At 45.2% G+C, this 21,093-nt stretch overlaps 1 protein-coding gene and 1 long non-coding RNA gene across 2 annotated transcripts in view; one reads left to right on the plus strand and one right to left on the minus strand.

Moving 5' to 3' along the window:
• LOC144792837 (putative cation-transporting ATPase 13A4) overlaps positions 1-21,093 on the minus strand; it is a 289,798-nt gene that overhangs the window by 97,752 nt on the left and 170,953 nt on the right. Inside the window, exons 14-16 of the mRNA XM_078668035.1 lie at positions 19,564-19,714; positions 11,825-11,911; positions 8,503-8,659 (exon numbers count right to left, since the gene is read on the minus strand). Coding sequence (XP_078524161.1) covers positions 8,503-8,659; positions 11,825-11,911; positions 19,564-19,714 — 395 coding nt within the window. The remainder of the gene's footprint in view (positions 1-8,502; positions 8,660-11,824; positions 11,912-19,563; positions 19,715-21,093) is intronic.
• Positions 1-21,093, plus strand: part of LOC144792839 (uncharacterized) — a 202,801-nt gene that overhangs the window by 24,830 nt on the left and 156,878 nt on the right. The gene's annotated exons all lie outside the window — the stretch shown is intronic.

Here is a 21,093-nt window from a genome sequence, read left to right on the forward strand (position 1 = left end):
TGTTGGGGGGTAGAGAGTTTGGGTTGAGTTTTTTCAGGTCTCTTTTCCAGACTTTGGGCTTGATGGATTGAACCGGGTTAGATTTGACTTTTTCGTTGATGAAGAACGTGACAATGTGATGATCTGACCAGTCACAGGGTTGGATAGATTCGAGTTGGATAGAGTCCTCTTTGGAGATGACAAGGTCGATGATAGAGCCTTTCTCGTGGGTCGGGCTGTTGCATATTTGGGTGAGGTCAAGGGAATCGAGGAAGTTTTTGAGACTATTTACCACCGCGTCATTATGATCGTTCCAGTGAAGGTTGAAGTCACCAAGGTATATTTGTGTGAGTTGTCGCCCTGAATTGGTTGTGATCAGGTCCATGATTTGTTGCGAGAAGGTAAAGTTGTCCCCTGGTGGGTGGTAAATGCCGTGAAGAGAGCATATCGGTTTGCCCTCACTGATAATATCAAGGCAAATGTATTCACAGGAGGTTGGGGAGGGTAGGGAGGGAGAGGTTACTTTCAAGACAGAGAGGTTACTCTTGTGTATGCATGCGATTCCCCCACCTTTTTGACCAACCCTGTCTAGTCTGGTGATGTGGTAGTTGGGGGGAACCAGTATGTCCAATATGGGTGTAGAAGATTCAGTTAGCCAGGTTTCAGTCATGATGATTAGGTCAAGGTCCAGTGATAAGATGAGATCAGCGATTGCAGAGGAGTGCCTAGAGGCCGATCTGCAGTTGAGGAGGGTGCATTTGAGACGGGGTGTGTCGAGGGTGGAAGGGGGTTCTAGAGAGAGGGGGACTTTTCTCAGGTTACTAAGGATAGAAATTCTGTTGTTTTGCGTGGGGGGTCTAAGGGGATTTGGATGAATCGTTGGAATGGCGCGGAGTGTGGAGGGTATATTGTTAAGGGGAGCTGGGTCGTAGGAGCGGAGGAGGGTAACTGTGTCGAGGTCCGATAGTGTGTTGCAGGAGCGATGGGGACGGTTTTCCCGATTGCGAACAGGGATTGAGGTCCAGTGCGGGGGGCGTTGAGTGTGCGAGTCAGCCAACCAAGTGGAGGTCCTGTTAGGAAGGGTGGTGCTGGTGAAGGCGGGTGCGGGGTGTCTGGGGTGTGTGCAGAGTAATTGTTTGATGATGTGAATGTCTTGTTTGAGCTTGAGGAGGGTGGTGGGTGAGGAGTGACTGGAATGCGAGCAGAGTAGTTGTTTGATGATGTGGATGTCTTCTTTGAGCTGGAGGCCATAACGTAGTCTAGTGTGGGATTTGTGTTGGAGGTGGGTATTGGAGTGTTGTGGGCGGATGGCATAGTATGGAGGAGGGTATTGGTGGTAGGTGGCGAGTGCATGGTGGAGGATGGGCGTGTGTTAGTGGTGATGGGGGCGTGTGTAGGGTAATGGGGGGTGAGGATGGGAGGGGAAGTGTAAGTGTATGTGGTTCTTTTTTGCGGAGTCGAGTTGCTATAGGCGTGCTCAGTGTGGTTGGGGGGGATAAGGGGTGGGGTTTGTCTGTGTGCGTGTCGGTATGGTGCTGAACTCGGTTGGTTGGATTGTGGGTGGGAGCTGTGGTGTCATGGGTGAAAAGAATGGGAATGTGGGCTTGTGAAAGGGGGGAGGGGGTACGGTTGGTGTATGTGGGTGACATAACTGCGTCTGTGATTGAGGGGTGTGAGGTATCAACCGTAGGTGGGTGTAAGACTAAGGTGCCGGTGGTAGAGGAGAGGTGCGCGGTCATTTGGGGCTGAGGTAGGTTAGAGGCGTTGTCGTTGGGGGCTGTGTTGTCAGGGGAGAGAGGAATGGGAGTGGTATGAATGGAGGTCAGGGTGTTGGTGGGATGGGCGGGGGTGCGGCTGGTGTATGTCGGGGAGAGATCTAAGTCTGTGATTGAGGAGTGTGAAGTGGTTGCAGTAGGTGGGTGGATGACGACGGTGCCGGTGGTGGAGGAGAGGTGCGTGTCGTTTAGGGACTGAGTTGGGTTAGCATCGTTATGGTTGAGGGCTGTGATGTCGGTGATCGGACTGAGTGTGATCCGTGGATTGGAGAGGTGCTGTACGAAAGTGGGGAACAGGTTGTCTAGTAGTTCCAGGTTCCTTTCTGTGGATTGGATTAGGACAATCCCGTTGTTATAGATAGTGATGGAGGTTCTGCCTGGCAAGAGTTGGGATGGTGTGATGGAGTGTTTGGCCATGAGCGGATTTCCTGGAATTGGATATGGTGAGTAAAGAGAGGAACATTTTTCTCCATTGAGCTCTGCGTGCGGTGTGGAAGATGATATCAATGTTTACGGCACCATTGACCGGTGAGTAGTAGGTGTCTGCAAAGGGTATTTCAGGGTGGGACCTCAGTAAGTTGCGTTTAAAGCGTTTAGCTGCTTTTTTGGTGAGTGCGGGTGGGTAGTTGATTCTGTATGTGTGCTTGCCGATGAGCTCCATGTTGGGGTGATGGAGTCGGTAGGTGTGGGAGGGTGCCCAGTAATCGCCGGTTGCATGGAATGAAAGTGACACTAGTGTGCGGCCAAAGTGTATGCTGTAGAAGTCAATGCAAACACCCTATCCTAATAATCTTGCGTGTAAACATATGATGCAAATATATGAGGCACTGCTTCACTAGTGATCCCTGCTCAACCAGCGCAACAGCCCACGTCTCCGCCGCGGAGGTATGGGCAGTTTAATGAGGATGACTAGTCTAAGATGGCCACCAAAGTTGAGGACTAGTCTAAGATGGCCGCCAAAATGGAATATAGGGAGACAAGAGTGGTAGTCCTTTGTCTGTTATTGTTGGTATTTATAGGGTTAAGTTTCCCTTTCTACTCTGGGGCAGTCGGGTTGGTCCAGCTTCTATGTTGCTAGATGGGGAGGAGAAGACCAACTTCTATGTTGCTCGGTCGGGTGGAAAGAGCCTTATCTCCGTTTTGATGACCCCTGACCGCGTTGGTATGCTGCCTCCTGGTCATCAGTGGGCAGTGGCGGCGATTTATTGCAGCAGTTAATGGCCCCCGCCATTTTAGACAATGGGGAGTGGAGAGAGAAAAGACCGTTATGCCCGTGAAGTTTTGAAAGTTTGAAAGTTTTAAAAAGTTCCGGGCAGAGAATGAAAAGCCGGCATGGGTGATAAAATAGTGATTTGCATGCCAGTACCTTAAAAACTTCAGGCTCCCAGGATAATGTAACACACAGTGAGCCCCAGAGAAAAAAGCTCCCAGAGGCGAGCCACTGTACAGACAGGTCCGGCGATCCCCAGGGTCTTGGTCCCCAGTGCCAGCGATCTCCCAGTCAGGCGGAGTCAGGAGAGCTAAGGGGCCCGGCTCGCTGTGAAGCCCCCCCCTCCCGAGCTCCTCGAGGCGAGACTCTGCCAAGTCCGTCTGCTCCGGCGCCCCACCCCGGTCCGGACTCCCAGTGCAGGCGGGAAGCCAGACAGTAGATGGGAGAGACCGGGGGCCGGGATAGCTGAGAGCCCCAGAAAGCTCCTCGAGGCGAGACCCTGCACTTCACTCACCGGTACTATCAGCCAGCTCCGTGCAACGGGGCACTGCCAAGTCTGTCTCGTGGCTCCTAATCTGCTCCGTGCGGCGAGACACCGTCTGTCCCCGTGCTCCACCTTGGAATCTCGATCCCAGTGACCTGCAGTAACCAGCCGAGGGCGAGGGGGTCCGTCCCTCACTAACCCGCAGCAGCCAGTCGAGGAGGGGGAGGGGGGGCACCAGGCGACGCGCGAGCCTCCCGGGCGTCTGTGCTACCCTCCGGCAGGCTCCGTCCATCCGTCTCGGTCACCGCCTGAGTCCAGAGCCAGGGCCAGCCCGGTGGAGGTGGGGGTGTTCACGGGACCCAGCACGCCCTGTATGTCCCGGTGCTCCAGCCGTCCCGCCCGAGCACCAACCGATGCAGATGGGGGTGTCAACAGTGTCCCGCAGCAGCCCGGTGGTGGTGGGGGGGGACACCAGGCGAAGGCATCCCAAACGTGTGCGCGATCCTCAGCAGTCTCCGGCGGACTCCTACCAGCCGTCCCGGTCTCCGCAACCGTCCAGAAGCAGCCCGGTGGAGGAGTGGGTGCTCACAGGACTCTGCAGGACCTCCGAAGATAGGTAAGTGCAGTCCAGTATTAAATCCCGTTACTTGCATAGGTTCTGTTTAGTTCTCACTGCAGTTCTCGTCTTCTGTCTATGCTCCGATAGTAGTCACAGGGGTCCCAGCCGCCGGTGCCGCAGGTAAGGTGTCTGGCACAATGTTGATTTGCACTCCAGTTACTTTTGAGGCCAATCCAGTTACTCGGTATAATAAGCCAGTTACTCGTGGTTGTTTATGTGCAAGGAGATGGGTGCTTTTTGGGGATAAATCCAAAATAGGGATCCCGAGCACTGGGAGCTCCGGATAGGGGCTCCTACCGGGCGGCCATCTTGCCTGTCTGTTTGTTGTAGTCTTCCAACTAACTAGACTAGCACACATGGAATCAATGATTTGCAGGGATGCATTTCAGGACTAGAGACAGTGTCCCCAATGGCATGGATTGAGGTAGTCACACTAGCCAGTGCTGAGACTCTTTCTTAGAGGTACTGATGATTAATGAGGAATCACCATAGCCAAATGCACACCCTGGGTCTGAAAGGACAGAAGCTCAAAAACTAGAGAACAATTGATGCCAAACAAAGGATAGGACAGTCATTCTAGCACTAGCTGATGAGGTGGCAACACCACTCAGGCAGAAGAAACAACACAGGACGAAGCAAGCTCCTATAGCATGTGCAGGCTCTTCTCGTGAGACTCTATGGAAACAACACTTGGTGGACAAGCACCAAAGTGTTCCGGTCTACTTATGATCTGAATCTCTGTTTTATCAGTGTCTGTCAGAGGCCAACAAGTCCCCATCCAGTTCCTGACAGCAGAAAGACAGTGTTATAAGAAAAAGTCATAAATAGGCTATGAGAATCTTCTGTGTAGGAGTGAGAGAGGCCAAAAGAAGAGAGGAGATCAGGAAGGGAGCAAATCTACAGCTTAAACAAGTGTGATGAAAGAGCACCGCCCTTAGTGAGACCACACCATTTCAGGTCATAAGGGGATAGAAAGGACAACTTGCTAGCATCTTTAGGACAGAAAAGAGACTCATTCTATTATTAGGTTTCCATAGATGGCAAGTTATTTTACAGGAATTTTATGTTCAAAACTAGGCCTTCGTGGTAACTTCCGTTCCACTTGCGGCATTTTGGCAATTATGCGTTTCGCGGAGAACGTGAATTGCTGAAAATTCTGCAAACCGTGGCGTAGCGGAATTTTTTCCTTGTTCGTGCTTTCAAAATGCATGTTTGCGTACGCGGTAGTGACTTACCGGGATCCCTGTGTTTGCCGACGAGTTTTCCTATCCGTTTGTGTGCGCCACGAGATTTTGTGATCGCAAACACGTCATTCTGACGTGCCATCGGACATCAGCGGTTGCAAACAGGAAACACGCATCGCGAGCAGGGCGGGACAAGTGAAACAAGATGGCCGGGCCAATTGGCGACCGCATGAGCAAGTTCGCAAGATATTTCCACCTGAGCACGCAAACCGTGTCCCCAAACAGGAAAAACGCATTGTGAATGGGCGGAAAAACCAATTCCGCATGCTCGCAAAATTCTGCGTAGCTCGCTGAGATTTTTTATGGTTTCGCTGAACTTTGTGTATCGCAACTACGCAAATTCCGGCCACCCTTATTCAAAACAGTGTCCAATACAGTGGAAATATCTAATAAACTCAGGGCACGGTGCAACATCAGTAGCCACCAGGAGATGGTCTAGGATGAGTAGAGTGACTTCCTCGGAGCTACAATTAGGTCAGAGTCCCCACTGAGCATCATGTAAGATGTCATCCGATCAGAAGAATTGCCAGAATTCCGTCTAGCTATATGTGACTTTAAGCATTTGGGCTTATACCAGCAGTGGAAAAGGGGCTGTGACCAGCATAGTAAATAATGTAAGATGATGGATTACCTCAGCTAGTAGAAGGTGTATACCAAGTGTGTCCAGTGCACTTGTTGCAGTCAATCACAGGTATATAGTTGAAAGTGGTGGCAATACCTGCTCCATATAACCAGGGGCATTTCCTGATCTGCTGGATCAAAAAGACTACATCTCTATATTGAGAAACTCTCAATTCAAAAGGGGATTATGTTCAGAGTGTGGTGAAGCAACATGAATTACCAGTGAAGTCAAAGTCATAACATAAGGCAAAGCTTAAACTTAAAGCAATATGGAAATAAAATCAGTGTGTTGGCACAGCTACCAAACTATGTTGTTGAGTTCTGGTCATCATTAATTTATACGAGTCCTCTTTTTATCCACAACCATTTCCACAGCCACACAGTTGGTCAAATATGACCATGGGCTTTTGATGACTACAGGGAGAGGCAGTGACTGTGTTCACCCTGCCAATGAGAATCAGGGTTACAGGCTGGCAGTTGGTTGTGGATGGAAACCTCACTGCCTTGTCTTCTGCCTCCTGCACCCTCTGCTGAGAACAAGGAAGATGGCAATGCATGCCCTTTCAATGCGGACAGGTGGCACAGTCATCAACAGCACATGTGGAGTCAGCAACACATTAGTATCTCCAGTTCTCAGATAGTACTGAGAGATTTTCTACAGAGGTTTCAAGGTACATGTACTGATGACACACCCTGAATGGAGAGCTTTGTTTGTTCGAGAGTGTGCAGAATATGTCTGCTTGTTTCATATGTTGCTTCCCTTGCTTTGAATATATCACTCACATGCTCAACCTGGGTACGTCCAATTTAAGGGCAACCCCTTGTTTTACTGTACATGTTTTTTTCCAGTCTGTTCTGTACCTTTATTTACTTGCAATGTTTCCCTAGGGCCCCATGGAAAAAACCTATGGTGTGCCACACATCTTGCCCTTCAGTACTTCTTTCTATGAATCCCCATCTATAAGGTAATTCATCATTTCCAGAATCGTTGCCGCACTATAGAAACCCATTTATTCTGAGGTTTCAAATTCCCTCTAACATTCAATTGCAATAGAAAGGCTTTTGAATTTTCTGGAACGGTTTGAACTCTGCTTATTGCCATTATCACAAAGGTCTTTATTTTGCCATTCAAATGTGATCTTCTACATTGTATATAGTGTGTGTGGTTGGGCCAGTGGGCTTCTTCAATTAGTGTTTTAAACTGTCAATCATGTTTAGAGCATAACGCATGGAGTAATGGGTCAGCCCACCTTACCACTGATTCCATCCTCTTATACTGACTGAACATTCACTTTAAAATAGCTCATTTCTCTTCAATGGCAAAGCTAATTCAAAGTTTGGCTATATATACAGTTTTCATGCACTTCAGGTGCCAGTTAGATGTTGATATTCACTTCCTATCTCCTTTTCAAGGGGTTAAAGTCAGGCCTGGGCGTAGTTTTGCTACACATAACTCTGCGAAGATACATGAAAACTCTGCGAAGTTCCGCAAGTGGCAGAGTGCTGTGCGAACTGTTGTTCGTGCTGGTTTTTCTGCCGCTCGGGTAGAAATTCTACCTGAGCTGCAGCTCGCGCTCACCAACTTACCATTCGCGAGCAGGGAAAAAACTCCGCTGATCTACGTGGAGTGGAATTTTCTGCACTCCGCGAGCACCTTGGAACGTGGAGTGCAGTACACTCTGCAAACGGAGCAGAGTTCACCACCCAGGCCTAGTTTGACACTGTAAACTTGTAGCTGCCTGTGATTTGAGTGCTGCTTGTTTAGGTGGGAATCTATTCTTGCCTCCCTCAAAAATTATTTAAAAAATGCATTGTGAAGCTGTGAGGCGCGTTAATTAAAACAACATCACTAATCAAACAGCTGTATCTGCAAGTTGTTTTAAGGTTCTCATTTTAATTGCAATCCAAAAGGTGTCATGTTCATACCATGCTAATAGCACCTCTGGGTAGTAGGTGTTTCAAGCTACTCTAGCACAACAACCAGACTATATTGAATGATTTATTCACATTTATTTGGTTAGCAATTACATATTACAGATTGATTGTGCGGTTTCTTCTCTTTCAGGGACCACTACTACCCATCTTCTCTTTTTTTCTCAGGGATCATGTTTAGATGGCAATATATTTTATTTGTTTTCCTTTTAATTTCTGTGACATATGCTGAAATATTGTCTTTGCCAATGCGTGTTCTAAACTTTAAATAAATCGTGTTCTGGGCCTATAAAGCAATATGTTGACAGGATGTTATCGTTCCACAGTATAATTTGTACATAACGTTTATCCTTCATTTCTTGCGATTTATAATGCGGTTTACCAACTGTAAACATGCAGGAGATATTTCGAAGGGAGAAAGAATATATTTCATTTTCAATATTTCTCCCTACAATTTATTACGGGTTACATATTATAAGAAAAAACATTCACAAATCTGCATAATATTTATCATTTATAAAGATGCTCACAAGGGCCTTCACATCTACTTATATAGCAGAGACCAGAGAACCCTACAAGGTTTCCTAATGTTATAAATGCTCAATGTAGAGTTTTCTTTACTCCATGTCTCTGAATACCTGTCTCAGGTCTGCAGAAGCTGATCACCTTCTCTGGTGCTCCTTTCATGAAGGCCAGACACTGGTCACCCCCAACCACCTGTGTGACAACCGACATCCTCTGTAGGCCTGAGGAAAATGGGAACTGGTGCACGATGGCAAGGCCTTCAACAGGAACCTAGGGACGAAGCAGAATATAAAGGCAGCATGAACAGTTAGATTTACATTTCTTGTATTTAACTTTTTCTTGAGGGCACTATAAGATAATCAAGACATGCGTAGCATAATGGAAGTATAATATGTCCTAGCATAAATGTCCCAGGTGACTTGGCGTATAGAGGGCTTGGGGCCACAACCAATTATTATTATTGTGGTGACCCAGTGTCTCTGCTAGCTGTGGAGGTGACCGAGAGTCTCTGCTGGTTGTGGAGATGACCCAGAGTCTATGGTGGTTGTGGAGGTGACCTTGAGTCTCTGGTGGTTGTGGAGGTGACCTGGAGTCTCTGGTGGTTGTGGAGGTGACCTTGAGTCTCTGGTGGTTGTGGAGGTGACCGAGTCTCTGGTGGTTGTGGAGGTGACCGAGTCTCTGGTGGTTGTGGAGGTGACCGAGTCTCTGGTGGTTGTGGAGGTGACAGTCTCTGGTGGTTGTGGAGGTGACCCAGAGTCTATGGTGGTTGTGGAGGTGACAGAGTCTCTGGTGGTTGTGGAGGTGACAGAGTCTCTGGTGGTTGTGGAGGTGACCTTGAGTCTCTGCTGGTTGTGGTGGTGACCCAGTGTCTATAGTGGTTGTGGAGGTGACCCAGAGTCTATGGTGGTTGTGGAGGTGACAGAGTCTCTGATGGTTGTGGAGGTGACCTAGAGTCTATGGTGGTTGTGGAGGTGACCTAGAGTCTATGGTGGTTGTGGAGGTGACCTAGAGTCTCTGATGGTTGTGGAGGTGACCTAGAGTCTATGGTGGTTGTGGAGGTGACCTAGAGTCTATGGTAGTTGTGGAGGTGACCGAGTCTCTGCCGATTGTGGAGGTGACCCAGATTCTTTGCTGGTTGTGGGAAGGCACAGCAAACCATAGGCCTCTGATGAGCAGAAGTTCATGCATCTGTTTAAAAAAAAATTCCTTTTTTTCTTCGATTTCTGTGAAGATTATTTTATATCTATGGGCCACTGCTTGTAGACAATTCCTCGTGATGTTTTTGGTGATTTTATAAATCTCACTGCATTCTTGAATCCATATGCTTATTTTGTTTTACTTACAATTTTGTACTAATTAGTTTGCAGTTCAAATGGAAGTTGCCTTGCATTTCTTTTTTTTTTAAACTTTATTAACATTTCCCAAAAGACCATACTTGACATGAACTGCTTGCATTGGTACCCGGTGAGATTGATACTTCACATCAATACAAATAACAGGCATGAGGGAACCGGAGACTAGAAGAACATATGAAAATGTTTAAGGGTAGGCCCACATACCATGATAAATTTGTGTGGCCAGTGTTACGGCTCGGGTCACACAACCCACTGCTACTCTGCCCCACTTCAGCTGTTGCATGTCATTCTCTCATGCACAGCCCTCTTTATCTTTGGCAGGATGCCCATACTCTTTCCCATTTCTTAGCACACCCCCTTCTCTTATACACGGCTTCCTCAGCCCTCTGACACCAGTCAAGGTCTCGCCCCACTCTTCCAGTGTTGGGGGCAAAGGGGCCCCCCACCCACTGCAATGTTTTGCTTAGCAATCCCCGTTGCAAGAGCCAACCAAATACCCACATATCTGTTCCAGTCGGAGTCCCCTTTAATCATTAATGAAAGCCATTTAGCGTCCCCAGGAGCCGTCACTCCCACCACCCTAGACATAGTATCCATGACTCTTTGTCAATACCTGACTATTTCCGGACATTCCCATAAAATATGTAGGAACGTTCCCTCTCGCTGGCATCCCCTAACACACAATGCTGTAGGGGCCTTGCCCCAGGTGTATAGGTGTGTACGAGGATAGTAAGTGTGGTGTAGTACTTTAACTCATACCAACCTAAATCTGGATCAAACCGCAATCTCTCTTGGGCTCTGAGTTGCCTCCTGCCACTCCTCATCATCATCATCTATACTTCCCAGGTCTTGAACCCATGCCTCTCTGAGGGTCGTTAGGAGTTCGGGTACATTGTTTATTAATTTACGGTATATCGTGGAGGTCGCCTTTGCGGGAATTGGGTCTAGTAGCATCTTATCCTCTAGTGGGGAATAGTCCGGAACAGAAGCGCCACTGTGGATGTGGGTGCGGAGTGAATGTGTTAGTCTCAAATTATGGTATCTCAGGGTCTGGTGTAGATTATACTCCTGAAGGAGTTCCTCAAATGTGAAGGAAGTATCCCCTTTCCAGACATCTCCCAAGTACTCAATGCCTATCAAGTTCCACCCCTTAAAGCCCGTTAGGGAAACCACTTTGTGTAGTGGATCACCCACCCACAACGGAGTTCGACTAGTCAGTTTACCCATCCAGCCAAGGAGTTTACTAGCCTCTCTCCAGCACTGTATCACCACTTTAGTATTTACCGGCAACTCAGGATGTGATTTTCGGGAGTAGAGAAGAGGCTCATAGTTTCCTCCCGGCATGATGGCCCGATCTGCTCTATGAGACGGCTCCTCAACGTCTGCATACACCCAGACATTTATAACCTGGAGCTCGAGGCACAGTAGTATGAGGTTGCCTTGCATTACTTAAGCCTTTATATGTTTTAAATATTCATGCAAATTGTTCTTCTTTCTACAAGTATTGCATTTTTCTATCAATTCAGATATTTTTCGAATTTGATATTATTTAAAACATTTTTATAATTTACACATTTCTTTTAAGCTCATTGCATATTTTGCCCTAAACTGGGAAGGCATTCCATGTGTGTAGCATGGATGTTCCCACTCATCCACCTATGAATCATGATGCATTCCCAGATTTACTAAGACAAGTACACTTGGGAATCTGAAATTGGTACACCTTCCCAAGGGAAGCACAGCAAGGAGAAATAGGTTTCTTTCTAATTTCTTCCTCTTCTGCATGAGTTGCATGCTGCAGCACACACAGGAGAAAAAAGCTTCAGATGATTGTTTTTGCACAGGAAGGTGCCACTTCCTCCACAAAACCAATCCGGTCTGTTACTCGGGCACATTGGTGCAAGGGTGCCTGTGTGGATGCTTGGTGGCAACAAGGGCCCCAGCATTGAGGGAGAGTAGAAATGCACCATACCCTAGTATATATGGCACATTGCTGTGCTGCATGAAATGGGGAAGACAGGAAGTGGTCTTGCTGCATTGAGTCAAATCTTTGTGAATCTTCCACACTGTCTGGAAGTACCTTGGAGGCCTTCGGTCCAGGCTTGAGAATCATTGATGATGTTCGATTCCCTTTACCGTCTTCACTGATACTCTGATCCTCAATCTCCTGGCAGCAAAAAGAAGAAAAACATTTAGGGCAGTGATAATCAATTTAACTAGATATTGTTTTTACAAATATTGTCGATTAATTACATTTGTAGATTACATGTGATGCTATACCACAACACTTCTATCTATAAGTTTCAAGATACTGCAGTTCATTTAAAAAATAATATCAATATGAAGTTTGCTGTCTAACAGTGCTCAGTAGGTCCTTAATATTTAAGATGGGCTTCTAGGCCTTCTTGAAACTAAAAGGTCCACATTTTATACAAATTTCCATTAAAAGTTAACTTCTTTCCTCTGTAGTGCTTGGACAGTGCCAAAAACAAGCATTGGAAATTCCAGCAGGTCTAGCTTTTAAGGAATGTTGTTTGGTGATGTGAAGCATCACAAGTAAATAGCAGAGGAATATGTGTGTAAGCAAAGAATTGCAGAATATTGGTGCATGTTGAAAGGTCAGGTGCAGTTGTGCTGTGAGACCTAATCTAAACGTTCATTTAGGTTAATTAGTGCCCTCCTCCCATCTGTGCTTCCGCCAGAGAAAAACACCATACATTTTCTAATTATCTAAGACACATTTACATGACTACAATGTCATGTGTGGGTCCTAGAAAATTCAAGTTCAGGCAGCTGAATAAACAAAATGATCACAGCTGTGTTGTGGGCAAGCACTTCTTTGTGGAAGCACACAACTCCTGCCCAATTATAACATGTACTCCAGGCTCCCAATATAGGCGTGAAGCCAAAGCCCCTTCCTAGTGATGCTCACATAGGTGTCTGGCAACAGATGTGCTGTGGAGCCAGACCATAAAGGTGTAATATAGTTTAATTTTGATAATTTACCAGACTACGTTGCTGTGGTTCCTGAGCAGAGTTAGCCCACCATCTCCTAATGTCTTTTGATGGAACCAACAGAAAGCTCATTCTTATGACGCTCTGTTCTTTCACTTGTTTGATGTTTCCCTCAGGCAGCGTTGCATGGTTGACATCTTACACGCGTCAGCGAGAAGATCAGCAGGTTTGATACAAACGAAGGTGGTGGAGACAACGACATGTGAGATAAACCGAAGCTGCCTCTTTTAGATAGTTTGAGAGATGCTTTTGAGGCTATGTTAGTTTATTCTGTAGTGAGTTCTAGATCTGCAATGGCTTTGCTTAGTAGTAGGGGATTTATAGGGTCTTCCTTAACTTTATTCATTTCCTGCAGGTGGTACTTCTGGGTGTCTACTTTGGCGTTCTAGATGCTGTAGTTGTGCGCTATGAACGTAAATCTGCATGCAGGTTACTGGTTTCTTAAAACAAATGCCAAACTGGTTTGTGATTTTCTTGTGTATTTGGAAGTAATAAGACTTAACAGTAAATGTTGCATTATATTGAATCCAGCAGCATTGGAAATTTGATTGGACATCGGTGTTTGGGATATAAAAGCAACCTGGCTTTAGGGATTCCACGACTAGCATTGCAGCTTGATATTTGCCAGTTGATATCCTGGGAGTCCTTATCAGAAAGCCATAGTCGAAAATAGTGGTTTGAAGCAGCGTGAAACAAAGTGCTGTCACTCAGAGTTCAGCTCTGTTTTGCTTGATATTTACTTTCCCCCAATGATCATTATTTTAGTTTCAGCATCTCTGGCTCTCAGCTTATTTTGTTGGTTGTAAATGTGAAGCTCATTCAATGCACGGTGAAGCCTCACCTTTGGATGCAAGATCATGGCTCTCAGATTTTGGGATATCCTATTTTGCTTATATGGAACACAATATATTGTGGTCCACTCTGTCGAAAGACACCAAATACACTATGAAACAGGCAAAAAAGTTGAGAACCAGATTTATTGCTAGAGGTATGTGCTATGTAGGTTTGTGTCAAGATGTCTATTGTGCTACATTCAACCGAAATCTGATCGGAAAAAATGCAATAAGGTGCTTGTCACTGGCCCATTGTTTTAACTCCTTCAAAAGGATTTTACCGTGGGCTTTGACTTGTACATCTAGGGATAAAATAAGGCAATCATTACATTTAGAATTTGCCGGTCACCATTTTTAAATATTGGTAGCAAAATGTAGCCTTTTCAAGAGTCTGAAACTAATCCAATTTCAAATGTTGAAGAAAATAAGAGAAATTGTCTTTTCATCCAGCTCTCCGTATTGGACATATATAATTAAGCGGGGTTCTCAATAGGTCCCGGGCTCTAAAGCATCTGCAGGTTCAGAGTGAATATTTCATTTGGTTGATGGGGATAACATTATATTTCTGTGGATATTTAATCAGTTCATACATGCTTAGCTAACTGGGATATTCACATCTCTTGCAGTGGGATACACTTTAAGACTGGATAAGGTTTGGATGTGTTTAGACCACATCAGTATGCATAGCATGTCCCCTAGTAACCCTGGAGCCACATATAGAGGTTGTCTAAGTTATTTACAAACTGTTGGAATTTGGCTTGGTCACTTTGTCTTAAAAGTCTCTATTGATGGAGCCACTGTGCTCCTACAATCTTTTATGGAAGTATTTTAGTTTAGCTAGACATATAATGTTGTTGGATGTGGGGCTGGTGTTCTTATTGATTCTAGTTAGTGGACAAACCTCTGTCTTTATTGCTTTTACCCTGGGCATGAACCAGGATTTAGAGGTTCTCTACTTTGCAAGAGTGGCTGTGTCATTTGCCTGCTGCGGAAACTGGTGTAGGGGCCAGATAACTCTGGGTCAAGTGGCTACAGCTACAGTAGGCTCTGCGAAGTAATACAGCAGCGTCATGAAGCTGTCCGCTGCTCCCAAGTGTTTGGTTATTCAAGGTCCATGGAGCTCAATTTAAATCTCCTCATAAATGCTGATGACAGATTTCCAAATGATGGCGAGTTCCACATCTCTGCATTTTATGTGAAGGGATATACCACACCCAAAAATGTTTTAATTAGAAAAAGATATAGTCTACCTTGGCAGTTTTGCTCTGGAACTCAGATGTGTATTTTGAAGATCGGCCAATAGATTCTAAATTTGGTATGGACTGAAGGCCAAGTGAATTAAGTATTTTGCTGACCAAGTTTCAGCGTTCTTGATATTAAAGAGGTCTTCTTCAGCATGTACAGATTGTGTTTGCTGGGATTCATCACTTGATTGAAGGATAAAGTCACTGGCAATGACCATCTCATGCCTTGAGCACCTAAGTAACAGTTCTTTGTTTTCTTCTAGGAAGTCAAAGACTACTTTTCGGTCATCATCTTAATTGAGGGTTAATAAATATTTACCATCATGATGAAAAAAGCTGGATTGATGAGATAAGATTGGTCTGGTTTAACAGCCTGAAGCGCGCAGCTGGAGAAGTTTATGGGTATAATGATAGTCTCTAAGGTGGTTGTGATGTATAAGGCAAGCCTCATACATCACAAATGTATTTGGTTTTCCTACCAGTTGGACCTTCTGACACCTTCGGTTGGGTGTCGTGCTATGCACCAGGTCAGGAATTTGTATGCCTCACCACTGCCCAGTATATATGGAGTCCAGCATCAGTCCAAGAAATTAGTTTGAGATGGCTGCTGCTTCTTATCCTCTTGTTCTTTGAATAATCAACTGAACTAGGAGCAATTTTTAGAATTTACACCTACATTCTTGGCAACCCAGCTCCAGCCCTTCGATGGAGAAGGAGTTAGACCAGCTAACTTTACGATATCTTTTGTTGTCTGCATCTAAGTGAATTGAGATCGGGGTTGTAGACGTTAAATGCGGTTCAGAACCTCCTTATGCTGTTTTGAGTATTATCCGAGACTAAGGACGGGCGCTTTATATACTACCTTGGCTCCAGCAGCCAATACGAGGGCAGGATACTTTTAATGTTCCTGAAGTCTCAGCCTGATGCCCACTGAGAGAACATGTCTTAAAGAGCTATATACTGGTGCAGATTCTTCTGAAGAGCACCAACTAACAACTGCATCTTCTCTGTTTGGGTATTCGTGATTATATATCCTTTGTGATTAGACGGGAGAGCGGGTAGATGCGACTATAAACATAAGATAGTACTACTGTTTAGCATGCCTGCTCTTCTCCGTGAGAAGTATCTTGGAAGACTTGTGTTTTATTGTTGATGCTACTAACATGGCTTTGTTTGTTTCTTCGTTATTTAGATTTTCATGTTTTGAAGTGGTCTCCCATGTTTGAGCAGGTGATATTTTTGTTTCCAGGTTGTCGAGTTTAGTTCTCGTTACTTTATGGTTTCAAAATAGGAGTTGTAATAAATAGTAATTTATCCACAATTGATCTGCAGGTTCCAGAGTGTTCTTCAGTGGAATTAGAGTCTATAAGTTTGCCTAGCTTCAATCTATAGAACTTGTTTTGTTTTCCAGGCTAGTTGTGCAGGTAGCAATAGACTATCAGCAAGTTTACCGGGAGTTCTAGTTTATGAGATTGCCATGTAAGTGTTTTACTTACTGTAGGTAGGTAGAGTGCAGTTTACTGTAGGAAGAATACTGTTGGTTGAGTTAGTCATGCAGACCGGTGATAGAGTAATCATTTTTGTATGTACAGCCTCTTCAAGTTGTTTTACATCCAAGTCAACTAGATGAAAGCTTTTGATGTCAATTACCTCACTATTGTATGGGGATAGGTACCCTCCTCCGACAACCACAATCCTGGTCAAGGTGAACTACGATATCCCTAAATTCAACTGGAGTTAAAACCTTCTGGTAGCTACAGCACAGACCAGAAAAATCCCATACCAATTTAGAAAAATATAGTAATATTTATGAAATAGTGTGACACTGAAATGACAAAAAAAAACAAAAAATAAAACCGGAGTTATGAATTTTTAAAGTTTGTATTTAAAAAAGAGCCAGAAAACATTAAACGCCAACTGTGATCACCTGATGTATTTGACATGGAAAAGGGTAAGGTTTAAGGTCAGCTGTAATGGACCGTGGTATGGATACAAGGACCTAGTTCATCCCAGTAAAATGTTACCTTCAAACTTGGAAACTTACGGAGCAGAAAAACCCGAGTGTGGCAAGGAAGTAGGCTGTAGCTAAGCTGGGTTTGTCCATGACGGAGAGTCGAAGTTTGAGGTCCCGGTAAAGCTCTCAATAAAGGCGGGTAAGCATAGAGTGAGAAAACCTTAGGTTTCACAACCAAACAGATCCTTGATGATGATTAGATGAGGGCAGAGGCTTTCTACACTCGGACGACTAAACTTTCCAGGAGCATGGATTTCCTCAGCGGGGCAAGACTGCAGCTGAAGATGGCTGGAAGTCATCAGATGCTGGACCGCGGTGTTCCTGTTGAAGCGTAAATGTAAAGAGAAGAACACAGGGGGAACTGTGACAAACTCAATCCCAGCAATGACGCACCCTCTGCACACCAACGTGGCATGTTGTTCTGGTCCCTATGCTGGTTCTCAGGGCAGAAAGTTTGGTGAAAAAAAATCGAATTCTCAGACCTTCGTGTTAGGCCATGAGGAGTACTCTCCGATGCCGGCCAAGGGTCCAGGCCCTTAGGACATCACTTAGAGGACAGGACTCGATCCAGCAGAGGCCAGCATGAGAGACCAGAACAGCTCCAGGTGAAACTCAGAACAAATGCCTCTTGAAGCTTGTTGTAGCCCTGTAACTCCAACAGATGGTCACCCAAATGACTCTTGGAATCACATTTGGATATTGGGTTCAAAGAGAGCAGGTCCAGGCTGCTTGAGGTCTTCAGGCGTCAATACAGTATCTGAATCTTCCACAGGTCCAGGTGCCTTCTGAGGAGAGTACTGAGAATGCAATATTTATGCCAAGTTGCACTCCTGACCACTCCCTAACCAATGGGGTAAAGGTTCCCAGGGAGAGCTATCCACTTTTGCACACTTCTTCTGTTTTACTATTACAAAATCCCACAGAGCCTTATCTTCCTAAAACCAACACTGCAAAACCATTGTTCCCCTGCACAGAGCTCCTGTTCACACCCCAGAGGTGTGGCCAGGGAAATGAGCAACCCTTCCCCTGTGGTCACTTAACCAGTTCTGGAGGTATCTCCTCTCCCACTGTGGCAGGTGCCTGACTGGCTAGGGGGACAAAGGAACGGGGCCGGCCTAGCTGATCGGTAGATCTGACTGCAACAGGGTAGGTTCATAGAAGTTTATTAAGTTCCTGGGCACAGCCCATGTTGTCATACTGCCAAGGAAACAGAACTCCTCCTCATACCTAAAGCATTTTCCTCAGCTCAGGGAACAAATCCAAATCTCATCGAGGGGGCTACTCAGTTCTTGGGTGACAGGTGGATGCTTATGCAATGTGCACCATAGAGGCTTTTGTCAGGTAACATTTCTAAAAGTACCAGTTCCAAATATAGATTGCAAATCTAACTTTACCAATAAATTGGGATTCTAATAAATATTTTAAAAGAATTAACTCTTCAATTGTTTTCTAGATGGAGATAAGAATATTACATCTAATATTGTATCCCAATGCTTTCCTATGGAACAGTTAACCCTGCTATTGTAAAATTAGCTTTTAGGGTACGGAAATGTTTAAATGTTTCACGTTTAAATACCACACACCAAGTCTTAGGACTCCTAGACCTAAAACCCACCTTTTAAAGTCATCCTAATCTGGCTTATCAAGAAGGGATATTTTGACAGGTTGAATTTGAAGTTTAAAACGTCACAACCCGGCTAACGGGTAGCAGGCCTGCAATCATGTGTGCACTGTTACAGTGGATAGTTAATTGTGTGCTGCAGGCCACTTGTGACATTTAACTTAAAGGAAACACAAGGAGATGATGAACAGAGTGCCAAAACTTGTCAGACACACCCCAGTCACAGATCTGGGTTTAATCCATCATCATTCTTTAGCTCACTCCGCCACCCAAGTTTAGACCCAGTCATATTTATTAAAAGTCTTGCACTTACTCCAGTGATCTGCTTGGTACATAAAGCTGAACTCCCATGGAAAGAGGAAGACACTTAGGAAACCCCCAAGATAATATTTTACAGACTACCAGCCTTCTAGCTAGCTAGTTACAGACAAATCCACAAGGTGTCAAACCTCATTAAATACTGATTGCTGCCTTCTCTACGTTTTCTGATAGCACCTGTATACTTGGGGTTGACTTGGGATGTGGTTGGAAAACAAACAGATGCCAATTACCTCTTTTCTCCCACCTCACTTAGAGTGCAAGAAAATGTGGCTACCCCAACAACTTATTTCAAGCAGCACTTTTACTATCTGGATCTGCCATGTATTAACCATGGCAACCTCAGACGGGGAAATTAAACAAATTTCCTCCACACAATGGAAAAAAAGCTTTGGTACATCTGGAACATCAGTTATGTTTTTTCCAAAGATGGACCGGCAGCGAGTGTTCCCTTTTCCCTAATGCAGCTCTTACCACGCACACAGGTGCACCTTCGGGAAGATATTCTCTGACATGGCAGCACACACAATGTGGGGGTTCAGCAGGGCACTGTCTTTAAGTGAATGGGTTCAATACAATAAATAGAATGCTGAGATGACAGCCAAGTGACCAGTGCAGGATTTACAAATCTTCAACTGGTTGCAGACAGATCACTGCACTAGATGCATGGAGAAAATGGCTCCTGTAAGAGGCATTTCTATCTGCAGCCGAGGTTTGTATGGTCTGACTGACATCAATGTGAGGGTGAGTTTGAACAACGTAAGGACGAGTTACCCAATAGGTGCCTTCAAACATCTTGAGGTCCAGCGGATCCCCTTGAAGTTTCCCATCGATGACCATCAGTGAGTGGCAGCTCGCGAGGGCTCCCAAGAGCGGCCCCCAGGGTAAGGCTGCACCAGAGCTGAACTTGTGAACAGTTTGAAAACTGAAACAGAAACAATAGTGTTAAGGATATTGTTTTAGAAGAAAAAGAAAGCAGCATCAATATCTGTAGGAAGGCATCTTAGTGACTCAGCAAAGGCACTTCGGTGCACCACTATTGAATGATGTCTCCCTGTGTCTACAGGCGTCATCTCACACTGGTATCTGTCACCAGATAGTCTTACTCCCCACAAAAGAGTGGGAAACCGCATTTACTATGCAGTTGGAACCATGCATGCCTTTACCACACATTTTTACAGTCAATATGCCTTTACCATGAAAATTTAAGTATTTCACAGATGAGGGATATATATATATATATATATATATATATATATATATATATATATATATATCACGTACCATCCTTTCAAAAAAGAATCAGAGGCCAAAAGGGGAGTTAAGAGCAGAAATGCCGTTAATTTCATATGTCCCAGCGGCGGCAAATGCATTTCGGCGATAGCCTTCCTCAGCGCCCTTCACTGTAATGAACCTCTCCCTAATAGACTCCTCCTGTGTAAAATACCTGCAGGCACTTAGGTCACCTCCCCCTAATGCAGTCAGGGCACCAATGGCAGTCCGTGTCGAATGTAACGGACTCCATGTCCCAGCATGCACAGTCTTGGCGTTGTAAGGTAGGTGGCGTGGGGGGGTTTGAACAAAACAGTAGGTAAGTGCCCGCTGCAGGAGGGTCGGGTGGTTGTAGATCAGTGAAACTCACGGTCTCTGCCCTGGGTCCCCAACCGCTGCAGCCAGTCCTCCCAGGTTAGATGAAGAGCCGGGGCAGTCAAATGAGAGACTACATGCCCGCTCGAGATGAAATATCTCAGTCTGCTCTCCTCCGAGCTGAGATTTATATATACATACACACACACAGCAGTCCTGCTCCCCTATTGGAAGCCAACATCAACACTGTGGCGGATTCAACACCAAACCTTTAATTCATACATACACACACATACATAACCTACTGGTGGGGTCACCAGTAAGTAGTTATAGTTAGCACTTGGTTTCCAACGTAAGAACAGTATTTTTTGTTTTGCAAATAACGTTGGTGCCGTTTGACGAATCCTTGTGAAATTTTCAAAACTAGTCATCACTCACTTTTGCTGCGGTCTTCAAAGATTCGGGGTTGCTTTTCAAGCAGGGGGCTAAGAAAAAGTGGAGTCTGAAAACACTTTATCCCCCATGTTAATTCCGATCGGGATTTTGAACATATACATCCCTAGCCGCTAGATGGAATTAAACCAAATTTAGCAGAAAGCTTGCTCTTGGTCCAGAAAGATTGCCATTTGGTGTGCAGTGTAGTAGTTTTTAAATATTAATGGAAACAAAATCTGTATATATAGAGGCTCAAATAATTTGCAACACTTCGCAAATTCA

Source organism: Lissotriton helveticus, chromosome 11 (genome assembly GCF_964261635.1).
Source record: "Lissotriton helveticus chromosome 11, aLisHel1.1, whole genome shotgun sequence".
Taxonomy (NCBI): Eukaryota; Metazoa; Chordata; class Amphibia; order Caudata; family Salamandridae; genus Lissotriton; species Lissotriton helveticus.